Raw genomic sequence first — 14,739 nt, 5'->3', positions numbered from 1 at the left:
GCTTAACGTCCGGTCAAATGATGGAAACGTCTGTATTAAACCTGTTCATTAGTATGAACAATTACTAAAATAGTTATTGGAGAGTCTACGTGTTTACAGTGTTTGCATTTCTCTACGATCCCGACCGGAAATGCTGTGTTGTTGCAGTTGTTTTTGTTGTTACTGTTATTGTTGTTAATGGCTGTGTTTTGGGGGGCCCTCCACTAAGAGGCCCCTATAAACAGCGGGGGAGGGAACTCAACCACCACAGAAGAAGAATGAAAGTCTAAAGATCATGTAGGATGTATTATATTTGATTGAATATTGGGAATTTGAGCTAAAGCTAGATCATCCTGCCCACTATGAGGAACTTAAAGCCAAACACTAGCAACGCATGACTCCATTGATAAACCCAAACTGGACCCCTTAACTCCCTTTCTGCTGCTGCCCCCCCCGCTGGCGACCCCCTCAGTCATCTCCTCCGTCAGCTCCTCCGTCACCCCCACCCTGACTGCTGTAGGGCTACAGTCCTCCATCATCTCCTCCGTCACCCCCACCCTGACTGCTGTAGGGCTACAGTCCTCCGTCATCTCCTCCGTCACCCCCACCCTGACTGCTGTAGGGCTACAGTCCCTCCATCATCTCCTCCCAGCACCCCCAGCCTGACTGGGGATGATGGAGGAGAGGGTGGTAGGATCTGCTGCAGACCCAGCAGATCCTACCTGGCCATGCCTCTCACTGGCCCAAGGAGAGGCATGGCCAGGTAGGATCTGCTGGGTCTGCACCCTGGGGCTGCTCAGGCTGAACCCCCCCCCCCCCCCCCCCCCCCCCCCGGTGTGACCCGGGTCTGGCTCAGGTTCGCTGCAGCGACTGTGATCCCGGGAGCCGTCTGGTATGCGACCCCTCTGTGTATCAACATCTTGTCCGTCGCCGCGTTGTGTAAACAACCGGAGGGAAGACATTGTTGTTTTTCCCAAAGCACGCGTGACATCACCCTCGTTGTTCCCGCCACACAGATGTGGGACGGGGAGCCACCTGAGGACGTCCACCGAGGACGTCCACCGAGCCTGAGTGTGGACCTGAAAGTCGAGTGTCCATCGGAGCGATCGGGTGTCAACACGATATGTCTGCTCTCACCAGAGGAACCGTAAGGGTGCCGGGTTTCATCGTTTACCACTTACAGCACGCAGCCATGTTCTAAATGCTTTCTGAGGGCTTTTACTTTCCCGGTTGAGTAATAACCGTCCCCCTCAGTCCACCGCAGAGAGTGGTGGACGTGAGATGTAGAGGTGGCTGATCCATCGGATCTCTAGCCTTTACATTCTCCCTCTTTCAGTTCCTCGAGTCACTTACACATTAGTCGCCTGACATTAACTCCTCCGACGTGACTTTTTTTAGGGGACATTTCATCTCTTAAGATACATCTGGGGGCCTTTTTCGCGACTTCACCAGTTACGACAATAACAATAATCATAAGTCAAATACGTTTTTGTGTGTTCATGTATGTGTGCCTGCATGCCTGTATGCCGAGGCATGTTTGTGTGGGTGGGTGTTTCTGGGACTGCATGTGTTCATGCAGGCCTGTGTGTGCATTATATTGTAGTGTTTGCACTATATTATTCAATACTGTTTTGCACTAGATTCAATACTGTGAACTGTATTTATTTTCAACTGTGAGCTTCATTTGCGCTATGTACTTATCTACTAATAATATTCAACATCCAATTTATATATTCAAAAACGTCTATATTTCAATGTCTTTCAGGGCCTTCTGCTGTATGCGAACATTGCACATGCTAAACAGTACCTTATATTTAACTGTTTTTGTTCAACTAAATTCTGCTCTTTGTACAGATTTTTTTAGTAGTTTAGTTTATTTATCTACTTTTATTTTAAGTATATTTTGTGTGAAGGGAATTTGCAAATTAAGAATTTCATTGCCCAGTGTAACTATGTTTCCATTGTGTATATGACAATAAACAATCTTGTATCTTGTGTGTGTGTGTGTGTGTGTGTGTGTGTGTGTGTGTGTGTGTGTGTGTGTGTGTGTGTGTGTGTGTGTGTGTGTGTGTGTGTGTGTGTGTGTGTGTGTGTGTGTGTGTGTGTGTGAGAATCAAGAAAACGAAAGACTTCAGAGGGAGTGGGCGACGTGTGGAACAACATCACCAGGATGTGCGCAACAATCAGCTCTTACACTCTCTAAAAACACACGAGTTTCAACCTTCTGTTCAAACTTTCACAAAAAGTTAGAAAAGTGAATTCTACTGCATGTGGATTATTCCCCTGTGGTAATTATATTCATTGAACATTGTCATAGGATTAATAAACATACAATATACTGTAAATGCAAAAGATACTTCCTTCATTACGATATATAGATATACAGAAGCCAAACCATGTGCAATAGATAATTCCCTTCTGATCAGCCTCAGACCTACAGAACGCGTCAGGTGTCTTACTCCCACGACTGTCGGCCCGCTGTCTTGTGAAAAGTGTGATGCAGCTCTTGCAAGTCTTGTGGTTTCGACAGTATTGATGTCAGGTTGCAGTTGTTATCAGCTTCACCTTGAAGACGTCTGCATGAAAGCATCTGCTAAATGATTCAAAATCAATTATATTTCAGTTATGTTACAACTCAATAAAGTTGCCTCAAGTGCATTAATACAACTCTAAGGCTAGAATGGGATGTCTCTATGGCCTGCTGATAGTTTAATGGTCAGACCTAAATCTTTTATTTATCCAAAGTTTCAGCCTGCTGCTCAATTAAAAAAAGGCGGCAAAGACAACGGCTGGACGGTTCAGAGATCACCAAGTGTTCAATAGGTTATCCAACGCACTCGAGTCAGGACATTGACTGTTGACAATATTGTTATTTATTTACTTACATTATCTATTATCCTGACTGTTGTTTTTTTTGTACAATGTGGAAGACCTTTGCATTGTCGTAGGAATGCATGTGTGCATAATGACTATGTTTTAGGTATATTTTTAGGTTACTTTTGGTAATAATTTTCTTTTCTACAGCAGCCTCTGTCGACATCCACTGCGGTTAACCTCTGTGGCCAGCAGGGAGCACCCCTATCGATGCGATGGCTCTTTATTCATCAGCACCAGAAAAGATCCGAATCATAATTGGGATAATTGCCCGAGGAGAGCAATAGGAATGATTAGAAATAATAAAATATTTAATTTCCGAGCAATGTGATGGTCATTTCAGTTTTTAAAGAGTCGTTTTTGTAAATAAAGAGGATAAATGTCAAATCTGGCAACCCGTGAGAATCCCTCGCTCAGCACGACGTGACGTCAGTAGTCTGCGACTCGTAGTAAAATAAGAAGCGTGGTTACTGTGCAGTTGAGCTTTAAGTGATTAAACCTCTATCTATTCCTTCAGATCGCATACAGAAGTTAACATTAAGATCCAGGATGAGTCTGTCCATGCCCCAGAAGCGGTACTACAGACAGAGGGCTCACTCCAACCCGATGGCCGACCACACGTTTGACTAGTGAGTACCAGAGTGAACGCTAGTGACACTAGTTACACTTTATAACTCGTGGTTAATTAGCTTTAGATTGAATTATTAAGTTACTTGGACTGGCTTTATATATAACTAGTAGTTACTCTTTACCTGTTACCCTAACTTTATGCAGAATGAGCGTGTCCACTAGTAGTTACACTAGCATCTTTATATGGAATGAGAGTTAACTAGTGGTTAAACTATTATCTTCATATAGAATGAGTGTGTTAACTAGTAGTTACACTAGTTTATTTATAGAGAATGAGTGTTTACTAGTAGTTACACTTGTATCTTATGGAGAATGAGTTAGTAGTTACACTAGTTTCTTTATAGAGAATGAGTGTTAACTAGTGGTTACACTTGTATCTTATAGAGAATGAGTGTGTTAACTAGTAGTTACACTAGTTTCTTTATAGAGAATGAGTTTTAACTAGTAGTTACACTTGTATCTTATAGAGAATGAGTGTGTTAACTAGTAGTTACACTAGTATCTTATAGAGAATGAGTGTGTTAACAAGTAGTTACACTAGTATCTTTTATAGAGAATGAGTTTGTTAACTAGTAGTTACACTAGTTACTTTACGTGTGTAGTAGTAGTTAGACTTGTATCTTTATACCGAATGAGTGTGAACTGGTAGGTACACTGATAACTTTAGATAGAACGTGTGTATGAACTTGTAGTTACACTATCTTCCTCTGCAACCTCAACACGTTGTCTCCTTCTCCTTCCTGGTCCCCCCCCCCCCCCCCAGTCCTGTGAGTCCAGAGAAGATGGACTGGTCCCCGCTTTACCCAGAGTTCTTCCCTGGCTCCCCGTCCGAGGGGGGCGCGGCAGCCCAGGTCGAGTTTGCCGACGTCGGCTGTGGATACGGAGGTCTTTTAGGTAACGCTTCTCAATAACCAATAATCAATGGCTTAGGGATCAAAGTCTTCAGTGGGGGTATTCATTGCTCCATTATCTTAAAAAGGGGGGATCTAACGCCACCAGCTGAGTGTGATTAGTCATTACAAGCATTTGGAAAAAAAAACGGCTGTGTTTTGGTGACATCACAAGTGGGCGTGTCCACCTGGTTGTACGCTGGATAGATCAGTCTACCGGCCCAACCATCCATCACACACGCCCACCTGTGACGTCAGAAGAGACGTGTAAACGGCTCGTAACGGCCGACCACGTCCCCCTTTTTAGGCAGTGACTCGGTCGATGCCGGTCTACCGGTGTGTTGTACGCGCTCCCCTGACGACGTCGCTCTCCTGCGTTCCCAGTGGAGCTCTCTCCGCTCTTCCCAGACAAGCTGATCCTGGGTCTGGAGATCCGGGTCAAGGTGTCGGACTACGTCCAGGACCGCATCCGCTCGCTGCGCGCCGCGGAGGACGGCGGCTACCAGAACGTGGCCTGTCTCCGTAGCAACGCCATGAAGTACCTGCCCAACTACTTCACCAAGGGACAGGTGCGTCTACAGTGGACTGGGTAGAATATAATAATATGTATAATATAATGGACTGGTTATGGATTTAATGGACTGGTTAGAATGGACTGGTTAGAATGGTTCTAGATATAATGGACTGGTTAGAATGGTTCTAGATATAATGGACTGGTTAGAATGGTTCTAGATATAATGGACTGGTTAGAATGGTTCTAGATATAATGGACTGGTTAGAATGGTTCTAGATATAATGGACTGGTTAGAATGGTTCTAGATATAATGGACTGGTTAGAATGGTTCTAGATATAATGGACTGGTTAGAATGGTTCTAGATATAATGGACTGGTTAGGTTAGAATGGTTCTAGATATAATGAACTGGTTAGAATGGTTCTAGATATAATGGACTGGTTAGAATGGTTCTAGATATAATGAACTGGTTAGAATGGTTCTAGATATAATGAACTGGTTAGAATGGTTCTAGATATAATGGACTGGTTAGAATGGTTCTAGATATAATGAACTGGTTAGAATGGTTCTAGATATAATGGACTGGTTAGAATGGTTCTAGATATAATGGACTGGTTAGAATGGTTCTAGATATAATGGACTGGTTAGAATGTCAGGTAGATTTTTAATTGGGTGTCCTATTTATCCATTAGACATGCAGTGCAGGGAAGATATGCTCACAAAAAGAGGAAATGACTTCGGCCTGCAGCCCTTTCATCTCTGCTCGTACGGTCGTTTGACTGATGAGCCAATCGGCAGAAACCAAATGACGCGAGGACAGTGAATGAGAACCGCTCTGAACTCGGCCTCCATCCTCAAATCAAGTGTTGCAACGGAGCCTTCCTGTTTTTGACGTCTTGAAGGCTAAAAATAACTCTGATTGAAGCGTTTCTTTTGAAGCTGCGGTGGCACGTTGGGTCTGAGGCAACTTCCTCTCTGCGGTGGTGTCACCCTGTAATCAGTCCCCTGTCCGTCCATCTCCTCTGACCTTATTTAGTGGAACTAATGAAGGGTACCTGATGATTTAAATCATTCAGACAGATTCAACGAACTGTAGCTGTGTTGTTGAAATTGTCTATTTCACCGAAGACACTGAAATATGGTCTGACATGAGTGTAGAGGTGTCCCTGAGAAACACACCTCACCCTAACGCCTCGTGCCCACTGCACCGTCAGTCAACGGACGTGGGAAGGCGTGGCTGACGGATGGGGGAGTAGTCTTTGCAGATGCATCCGTCAGCCAATCAAATCGGTTCGCCGGGTTCTTCCCGCTTCTTCCTGCTTGTTGCGAGGCAAGATGACCCGCTTTCCCGCTTTCCAGTATCGTCAGAGCCCGAGTCGCGTCACAGTGCTTACATTTGCATACGCGATCTGATTGGATGACGGAACCGTCGCTGCCGAAAAAGTTGAACATTTTTCAACTTTCTGACGGTGGCGAACGCTCCAACTGAACGGACGGATCCACAATGCATTGCGCGTCCGTCCCCATTCAAAGTCAATGGGCAACGGACAACTGACGGAGGTAGTGGGCACGGGGCGTAACTGATGTCGCCCAGCTGGCTGTCGCCTTGCATGGTAGACACCGCCGTCGGTGTGTGAATGTGAATGTTAAGCCATATTCTACAGCGTTGGTTAGAACCACTGGTTAGAAAAGCACTGTACAAATGCAGTCCGTTTACCGTTTATTTAACATTAGGCAGAGGGCCAGAGTGGTCTTCCTCGCACCATGGTCTTCCTCGCACCATGGTCTTCCTCCCTCTGAGGAGGTCTTCCTCACCCTGTGGCCTTCCTCCCTATGAGTGTGGTCTTCCTCACCCCATGGTCTTCCTCACCCCATGGTCTTCCTCCCTCTGAGCGTGCTCCTCCGCACCCTGTGGCCTTCGTCCCTCTGAGTAGTCTTCCTCACCCCGTGCCGTCTCTGTTTCCTCTGCAGCTCAGCAAGATGTTCTTCCTGTTCCCCGACCCCCACTTCAAGAAGACGAAGCACAAGTGGAGGATCATCAGCGCCACGCTGCTGGCCGAGTACGCCTACGCGCTGCGGGTCGGGGTGAGTGCCCCGCCGCCGCCGCCGCCGCCGCCGCCGCCGCCGCCGCCGCTCTCCGTGGTCTGTGTGCGATGCTCTACAGTAGAGCAGTGGTTCTCAAATGGGGGTCCTTTGGAGTACTGGAGGGGGGCGCTCGAAAGACTTTCACCCTGAAGCACATTACTCACCCTGTTCTGATTTAAATTCTGAAAGCTTGAAAAATAGAAAATCGAGAAAATGGACAAGTGGTTGAAACATAAATCTGAAAACAAGGACAAAGGAGAATCATTAGCCGGCCGTTGCATGAAATACAGACTCATGTTTCTCACTCAATTGTGAGTATTTGCACCCTTTTAAAGTTCATGTTAACAATGCCTTATAGAACGCACATACATTATTTATGTTCAAAAATTCTCCCCAAAATTGTTTGTGCCGGTGAAGGGGGTACTCGACTGAAAAATATATATCTTGGAGGGGGTAAACTAGTAGCAAAAGTTGGAGATCAACTGCTGTAGACCGTCCGCTGAATACAGAGAATCCGTTCAAGGCTTTGGTAGAGTTAGAGGAATAGTTGACTGATCGTTTACCAATAATAATGAAGTTAGCTTAACCCCGTCGCTCCGAGACAAAATGGCCTCCAGGTGGTTGACTGCAGCCCCCTCCCCCCCCGTGTGTGTGTGTGCCTCACTTTGTCTAATGTGGGTGTAAGCTGACCCCTGGCTTGGATCCCACATTGTTTCTGGGCTGGGGGGATGGGGAGGAGTGAACTGGGGTTTTAGTAGTGAACTGGGGTTTTAGTAGTGAACTGGGGTTTTAGTAGTGAACTGGGGTTTTAGTAGTGAACTGGGGTTTTAGTAGTGAACTGGGGTTTTAGTAGTGAACTGGGGTTTTAGTAGAAAACTGCGGTCAGACACTGAAACCTCTCCATTCAGTTCCCAGTCGTATCCCGGCCGTAGCTTGCTCTACGTTGTGTCGAGTTCTCTGGGCGCCGTGTGGCTCAGGAGGTAGCGCATGTTGCCTTGTCACCGGAAGGTGACATTCACACGCCTTCGGTGTGTGAATGATTGGGTGATTGTTTGGCAGTAATGTAAAGCGCTTTGAGGTTGGAAAAGCGCTGTATAAATGCAGTCCATTTCGCTTCGGCATTGGCTCTCCTGCCTTCACAGAAAGGAAACGGGGCAACACAGAGTCCTGTGGACTTCAGTAGAGCCCCGTTGGATTCTGAGAGCCCTATCAGTTCTGGGCTAAAGTCAAAGGAACACGTTGTTGGGGTGACTAACCTCTGGTTTCTGCAGGTTATTTTGGTCCGGTCGATAACGACACCTGTGGCAAGATTAGTGGAATGGCTGAGCTGGACGTGGCTATATAAAGTGTAACATTTACATTTAGAGCATTCAGCAGATGCTTTTATCCAAAGCGTCTTACAATACAATCACATTTGTCTGAAGAAAGAGAAACAATATATATCGCTGTTGGTACAGCAAAGACGTTCATAGAACCAAGTGCCAAGCACTAACAATTTCTATTCAATTTTTCTCCCATTCCCCGTGTACAACAGAGATAGCTAGGATAAGATTCTATGCAATACTAAGTACTACTTTAAGTGCCAGGACGTACAACATACAATAAGTGCAAGATAAAAAATATATATACATCTCCGTTTATCTGCTCAACCTGCATCAGAACGATCACGGGCTCCTAAGCGTGTTACTCTCTGCCGGGTGGTAAACGTTGGTTCTTCGCCTTCTGCTCCCCCCCAGGGGATGGTGTACACCAACACGGACGTGGAGGAGGTCAACGTCTGGATGGTGAAGCACTTCACCGAGCACCCCCTGTTCACACGGGTTCCTGAGGACCAGCTGGTAGGAGGAACCACAGAACCGCCGCTACACCCGCTAGAACAGTACAATATCAGCAGAACCACTCGCGACGCGGTGTCATTTAACACTATTGTATTGACACATTAGTTGTCCATATTTGCCCTGTAGTTTAATTTAATTAGTCCAGTGTAATGCCGTAGTTCTGCATACTATTATTATGCTATTATTATATCAGAATACCAATTCCAGTCATTTGAGCTCATGGGAGCTAGCATGTGAACGGCTGGATGTGTGTGTGTTTAACGCCTGACCTGAGATCTGTTTGTCCCTGGGCAGACAATCTGCATGTGTGTTAAAGTCTGACCTGAGATCTATTTGACCCGGACAGACAGTCTGCATGTGTGTTTAAAGCCTGACCTGAGGTCTGTTTCTCTGGACAGGTGGAGGACGTGATCGTCGGCCGTCTGGGAAGCTGTACGGAGGAAGGGAAGAAGGTGCAGAGGAACGGAGGCAAGAACTTCCTGGCGGTCTTCCGACGGATCGAGGAGGCAAACTGACCTCCGGTGGACCGTGTTGTAGAAGTGATGTAGAGACGCTGCCAGCAGGGGGTGTGGTGAATACAGGACGGGGCAGGGGTCTTCATGATGGGGCTGATGGGGGTGACTGCTGACGTCTGAATGGTTCATACTAAGGTTTGAGCAGTCATTTTTGGGAGTCGCATCTTGAACAGAAATCTGGCTTCTGGTCCAATCAGACGTCTTGTTTGAAATCTGGCGCTGGAGGATTATTTTATTCCGACTCTGTTTTGGAGCCCATTTTGGTTTGGTTTTCTACAGTGGAAGGATGTGCATTTGCTCCAAACTATATTTCAAAATATTTTGTATATATGTTTTTCTTAGGACCATATTTTATGCCATTTTTATTTTATTCGTTGGCTGCAACTTATTTTTTGTAAATAAAGTGTCAGTACCAACCTGTTTCAACAGTCTCTGTATATCTTTGTCCTTGATGTGCTACTACATGGTGGTTCTGATGATGTCTTCCGTGGTCGGTTAGGGCGATTGTTCCAAGCGTTCATTAAGGTTGTGTGCTGGGTGCTACGTTAGCATGTGCTGGGCGTTACATTAGCATGTGCTGGCCACTATGTTAGCATGTGCTGGGCGTTACATTAGCATGTGCTGGGTGCTGCGTTAGCATGTTCTGTGCGTTACATTAGCATGAGCTGGGCGTTACAATAGCATGTGCTGGGCGCTATATTAGCATGAGCTGGGCGTTACAATAGCATGTGCTGGGCGCTATGTTAGCATGAGCTGGGCGTTACATTAGCATGTGCTGGGTGCTACGTTAGCATGTGCTGGGCGTTACATTAGCATGTGCTGGCCACTATGTTAGCATGTGCTGGGCGTTACATTAGCATGTGCTGGGTGCTGCGTTAGCATGTTCTGTGCGTTACATTAGCATGTGCTGGGCGCTATGTTAGCATGAGCTGGGCGTTACAATAGCATGTGCTGGGCGCTATATTAGCATGAGCTGGGCGTTACAATAGCATGTGCTGGGCGTTACATTAGCATGTGCTGGGTGCTGCGTTAGCATGTGCTGGGCGCTATGTTAGCATGAGCTGGGCGCTATGTTAGCATGAGCTGGGCGTTACATTAGCATGTGCTGGGTGCTGCGTTAGTATGTGCTGGGCGTTACATTAGCATGTGCTGGGCGCTATGTTAGCATGAGCTGGGCGTTACATTAGCATGTGCTGGGCGCTGTGTTATCATTGAGCTGGGCGTTACATTAGCATGTGCTGGGCGCTATGTTATCATTGAGCTGGGCGTTACATTAGCATGTGCTGGGTGCTGCGTTAGCATGTGCTGGGCGCTACGTTAGCATGTGCTGGGCGCTGTGTTAGCATGTGCCGGGCGCTGCGTTAGCATGTGCTGGGCGCTGCGTTAGCATGTGCCGGGCGCTGCGTTAGCATGTGCCGGTCGCTGCGTTAGCATGTGTTGCACTGCATTTTGAACGTCGTACAGGGGGACCGCGTCTCTGGGTTTGACTGTAAGTCAAAAACTGGATTAGTGGGCAGTGACTTCCACAAGGCCTTGTGCCGCGGGGTTCAGTTCTCCATCAGAGGTGGAGCTCAGGGTGGGGGGGCGAGGAGACGCTGTCTCTGAGTCCTGTGGCGCTGCAGGCAGGGTGTGGGCTCTTAAAAACAAGACGGTACAGGCTTTGAACACTGCAAGTTGGAAGACTTTCAAATTAAGCATGAACCCCGCCCCCCCAATCCCATCACGTCATCTTAACAACCCCCCACCCCCCCCCCCCCCATCTTAAGACCTGGACCCCACTTCCCCAGCAGATGGACCTGGAGGGCACGGTCTCCCTCCCCAGGGGGCCCGAGCTCCACCACTGCCTCACCACCATCACCGGCGCCCCCAGAGGAAAAACAGAGGAACCGTACGTTGGCCTCAGCCTGGACCTCCAGAAGACCTCTGGGGACTCCTCCATCAGGGAGGCCGCTTCTTCGCCATTCATGGATTTCATCGTCACGCTTTTTGTACTAGAGTGGTGATTGAGGAGCAGGTAGAGGTCAGGGGTCAGGCGTAACACCAGGTGGAGGGTGGACACCGGGGATCGAAGCCAGTACCTTTTGGGAGGGAGGGAGGGAAACACTCTTACACTATCTAAGTGGCTAGATGTGTGTGGCACTTCTTACCTGTCCATTAGGAAACATTTAACAGGCTTAAAGAAAGGTAAAGCAGGTAAAAGAACCAAAATGATCAAGGCCCTTCTTCTGTTATTGGTGGTAATTCCCCTTTAAAACAAAACCCTGGCATTTAGCATGGAGAGACTATGTGACAACCGTTGTGTAATATTACCTCATCACTCATCGTCTTGAATTCACCAAAACTAATTTCTAGGTAAAGTTGCATACTTTCACATCGAGTTGGAACAGGAAGCCGGGATGTTTGCTGTGATGAGCGAAGCTGTGCTGCTGCCCAGACAGACAGCGGCCATGACCTCTATCCCAGTCTGCAGAGGCGTGCGCCTGTTGGCCATGGGCCAACGCGCTACATGGACCTACACGGTCCCTGTATACCGTGCTGCTGTCACTTCACAGCCATCTCAGAGCAGAGACCTATACTGTCCTCGAATACCGTTCTGCTGTCCCTTCACACCCAACGCAGAGCAGGGACAACGCCCACAGTTGCAGGACGTGCATGATATTTCTCCCGCCATTCTCTTTATGTTCAACAATCAACGTGATTCATGGGATTTTTTATGTTTCTCTGCTTTTTCCCTGTGTGCATGCAAACCTGCAGGACCAGCGCATGCAGGGAATCATGTCAACTACAAAACGTAAAGATACACAGACATACGCTTAAAAAGCTATAACGCTTCAATGAACAATAAAGAGGATTAGCCGTCCTATACGTTTACTTCACCCTAACATGTTGCAACTGAAAGTGGTTGAGGAGCGGTGGTTTTAAAGTTGTTGGTGAAAATTGTTGTCCGCTTCAGAGGTCGTCGGCTATCTCTCACACTTGGAGATAACTCTTCATTGTCCATTGAGAGACAGAATGCCAGACAGTCCTGCTGATGTGGGAGGTCTTGTGACCTTGTCTCGTGCCTTCAGCCAGTCAGATGTAATCAGTTCAGCTCTATGTCGACCTTTCCTTCTGTTATATCATTTGGACGAGTTACGTGTGTAAGGTTTTACAGAGATTTAGGAACCGTGAATAGATAACCAAGAGTTGATGAGACCAACTTGAGAATATTTGACTTGAATGCAACGTGTGTAATCATGTATGCAAGAAAGGGTCTGCAGAAGTTAGAATTTCCTTCTATGTTCAGGCTTCCTGACTTGATCCACGAGGTGTGAACCAGCTGGACACATGAGGATGCAGCAGGTGAATGGTGGAAACATTTGGGTGATATGAGTTGTTGTGACTGTTGAACACACTTTCAACCACAATCCTAGTTTCTGACGTATACTTCTCATTTTGCCTCAAGTGGACAACTGGCACACACATTGACCTTTGGTTCTTTCCTTTATTCATATTTTTTTTACATGACATACATTACGATTATTTTTTCGGTTTACATTTATTTTTGGTTAGTTTGCCTATATTTCAGGCATAATTAAAATAAAGATAGACAGGTCTATCTATCCTTTTATGCAATAGTAAACTAATTGTCATGTTTTAAGAAATTCGGTCACCACACAAATCATAGGAATCTAAACATTAACCATTAAAATAAGGATGATGTTCTTTATCAGATTAAATTTAAGGTCTTAATAATAAGGCTGGTGTGCCTACTTAACAAAGCCTAGTTCATCGCACAGTGAGAGCTACTCAATGCTACACTTTGTCTCCAGAACTTAAGTGATTATAAGGTCAGAAGATCGAGAGTCAGCAAAATATTTGAGATGACTACAGCCTAATTATTGCAGTAAGCGGATTGCATTGAGCTAAAGTGGACTCTATTGTCTGTTGCATTAGCAGTCTGCACACCGACTATTTGCACGTCTCCATATGTGTTCTGATGTAAGCCGACTTTCTCTGAACACCAGGGAGCAAAGTCTGGCGGTGGGATACTCTTTTGGGGATGGTCCAACATCAGCCTCATGATTGGACACACCTTCCAAATAGCTCTGACTTCTCCTTGTCCGTCTGTGGGCGGGACATTACGTGGTACCACGCCGTGATTGGCTGATCACTGTGAGAACTGTCATCCTTTCTCAGTAGAGCAGAGTGGTGCGTTATAAATGCGAGGGCCCCCCAGCAGACAAATGTACTCTGATACCACCGAACCTTGTTGAAGCCAGGGCCCAGCCACCCAGGAGCCGTCAGGATGTTGCAGCAAGCCCTCAAGGTGTCCAGCCGCAGCGTGTCTCCACTCATCAGGTGGATGGAGGGATGGGCGGAGATCACCTCCACGGCCATCAAGAGGAGCACTGAGCCGGTGGTGAAGACCCTGAGGGAGATGCCCGGCCCGTCGATCGCCAACTTTGCGTGGGACTTGTTTGCAAAGGGAGGGCTGTCGCGCCTCCACGAACTACAGGTGGGTTGAATGAAACACTTTGCACATTGCAAATCTCACACATTTCAACTTTGTGCATAGTTGGGAACCGTTGTAACGCATGCTAATAAACCTGCCCCCCCCCCCCCCCCTCCCCTGGTCAGCTGGAGGGTCTGCGGCGCTACGGGCCCGTGTGGAAGGCGAGCTTCGGGCCCATCCTCACGGTGCATGTGGCGGAGCCCTCCCTGATCGAGCAGATCCTCAGGCAGGAGGGCCGCCACCCCATGCGCTCCGACCTATCGTCCTGGAAGGACTTCAGGAAGCTCCGGGACCACGGCTACGGCCTGCTCACATCGTGAGTAAAGACTCCGTCGCTAGCGCCTCACACTTCTGTTTTTTATTTTGCATGCATCTCACGTAATACACCCTACTTTGACTATTACTATGCTGTGCACGGGTACAGATATCATATGCAGTAGGCCTAGCCTATAATAAAAACGTTATGGTGCTGAGATTTAGATTCGTGCTCAAAGCGCAGGGCAGGGATCTCATTCCAAAAGATCATTTCCCATATGCATGGTTGTAACTTTCTTTATGTGTGTGTGTGTGTGTGTGTGTGTGTGTGTGTGTGTGTGTGTGTGTGTGTGTGTGTGTGTGTGTGTGTGTGTGTGTGTGTGTGTGTGTGTGTGTGTGTGTGTGTGTGTGTGTGTGTGTGTGTGTGTGTGTGTGTGTGTGTGTGTGTGTGTGTGTGTGTGCTCCAGTGAGGGCGAGGAGTGGCAGGCCGTGAGGAGCCTCCTGGGGAAGCACATGCTGCGGCCGCGGGCCGTGGAGGCGTACGACGGCGCCCTGAACGCCGTGGTCAGCGACCTCGTCCTCAAGCTCCGGCACAGCCGCCACCCCGACGGCCTGGTCCCCGACGTGGCCCAGGAGTTCTACCGCTTCGGCCTGGAGGGTAAGGG

General features: G+C 47.5%; 2 protein-coding genes across 2 annotated transcripts in view; both read left to right on the top strand.

The window, feature by feature from the left end:
* Positions 1-3,266: 3,266 nt before the first annotated feature.
* Positions 3,267-9,744, top strand: mettl1 (methyltransferase 1, tRNA methylguanosine). Its single transcript, XM_060068547.1, has 6 exons — positions 3,267-3,482; positions 4,247-4,377; positions 4,758-4,942; positions 6,858-6,971; positions 8,708-8,809; positions 9,208-9,744. The coding sequence occupies exons 1-6, from the start codon at positions 3,403-3,405 to the stop codon at positions 9,322-9,324; spliced, it is 729 nt and encodes a 242-aa protein (XP_059924530.1). The 5' UTR covers positions 3,267-3,402; the 3' UTR covers positions 9,325-9,744.
* A 3,805-nt stretch (positions 9,745-13,549) lies between these two features.
* The window catches only part of LOC132470146 (25-hydroxyvitamin D-1 alpha hydroxylase, mitochondrial), a 5,166-nt gene continuing 3,976 nt past the window's right edge, over positions 13,550-14,739 (top strand). The window contains exons 1-3 of the mRNA XM_060068465.1: positions 13,550-13,822; positions 13,945-14,135; positions 14,542-14,732. Of these exons, the coding sequence (XP_059924448.1) occupies positions 13,613-13,822; positions 13,945-14,135; positions 14,542-14,732 (592 nt within the window). The 5' untranslated portion in view covers positions 13,550-13,612. The remainder of the gene's footprint in view (positions 13,823-13,944; positions 14,136-14,541; positions 14,733-14,739) is intronic.

This window comes from Gadus macrocephalus, chromosome 13, assembly GCF_031168955.1.
Source record: "Gadus macrocephalus chromosome 13, ASM3116895v1".
In the NCBI taxonomy this organism is placed as follows: Eukaryota; Metazoa; Chordata; class Actinopteri; order Gadiformes; family Gadidae; genus Gadus; species Gadus macrocephalus.
The sequence above is the reverse complement of the archived record's forward strand: the minus strand, read 5'-3'. Positions and strand labels throughout refer to the sequence as shown.

Bases quoted from the DNA above. Each gene is read 5' to 3' on its own strand.
- mettl1 (XM_060068547.1), top strand. From the start codon at position 3,403: ATGAGTCTGTCCATGCCCCAGAAGCGGTACTACAGACAGAGGGCTCAC. The intron at 4,378-4,757 runs GTAACGCTTCTC...CTGCGTTCCCAG, and splicing joins TGGATACGGAGGTCTTTTAG to TGGAGCTCTCTCCGCTCTTC. The intron at 6,972-8,707 runs GTGAGTGCCCCG...GCTCCCCCCCAG, and splicing joins CCTACGCGCTGCGGGTCGGG to GGGATGGTGTACACCAACAC.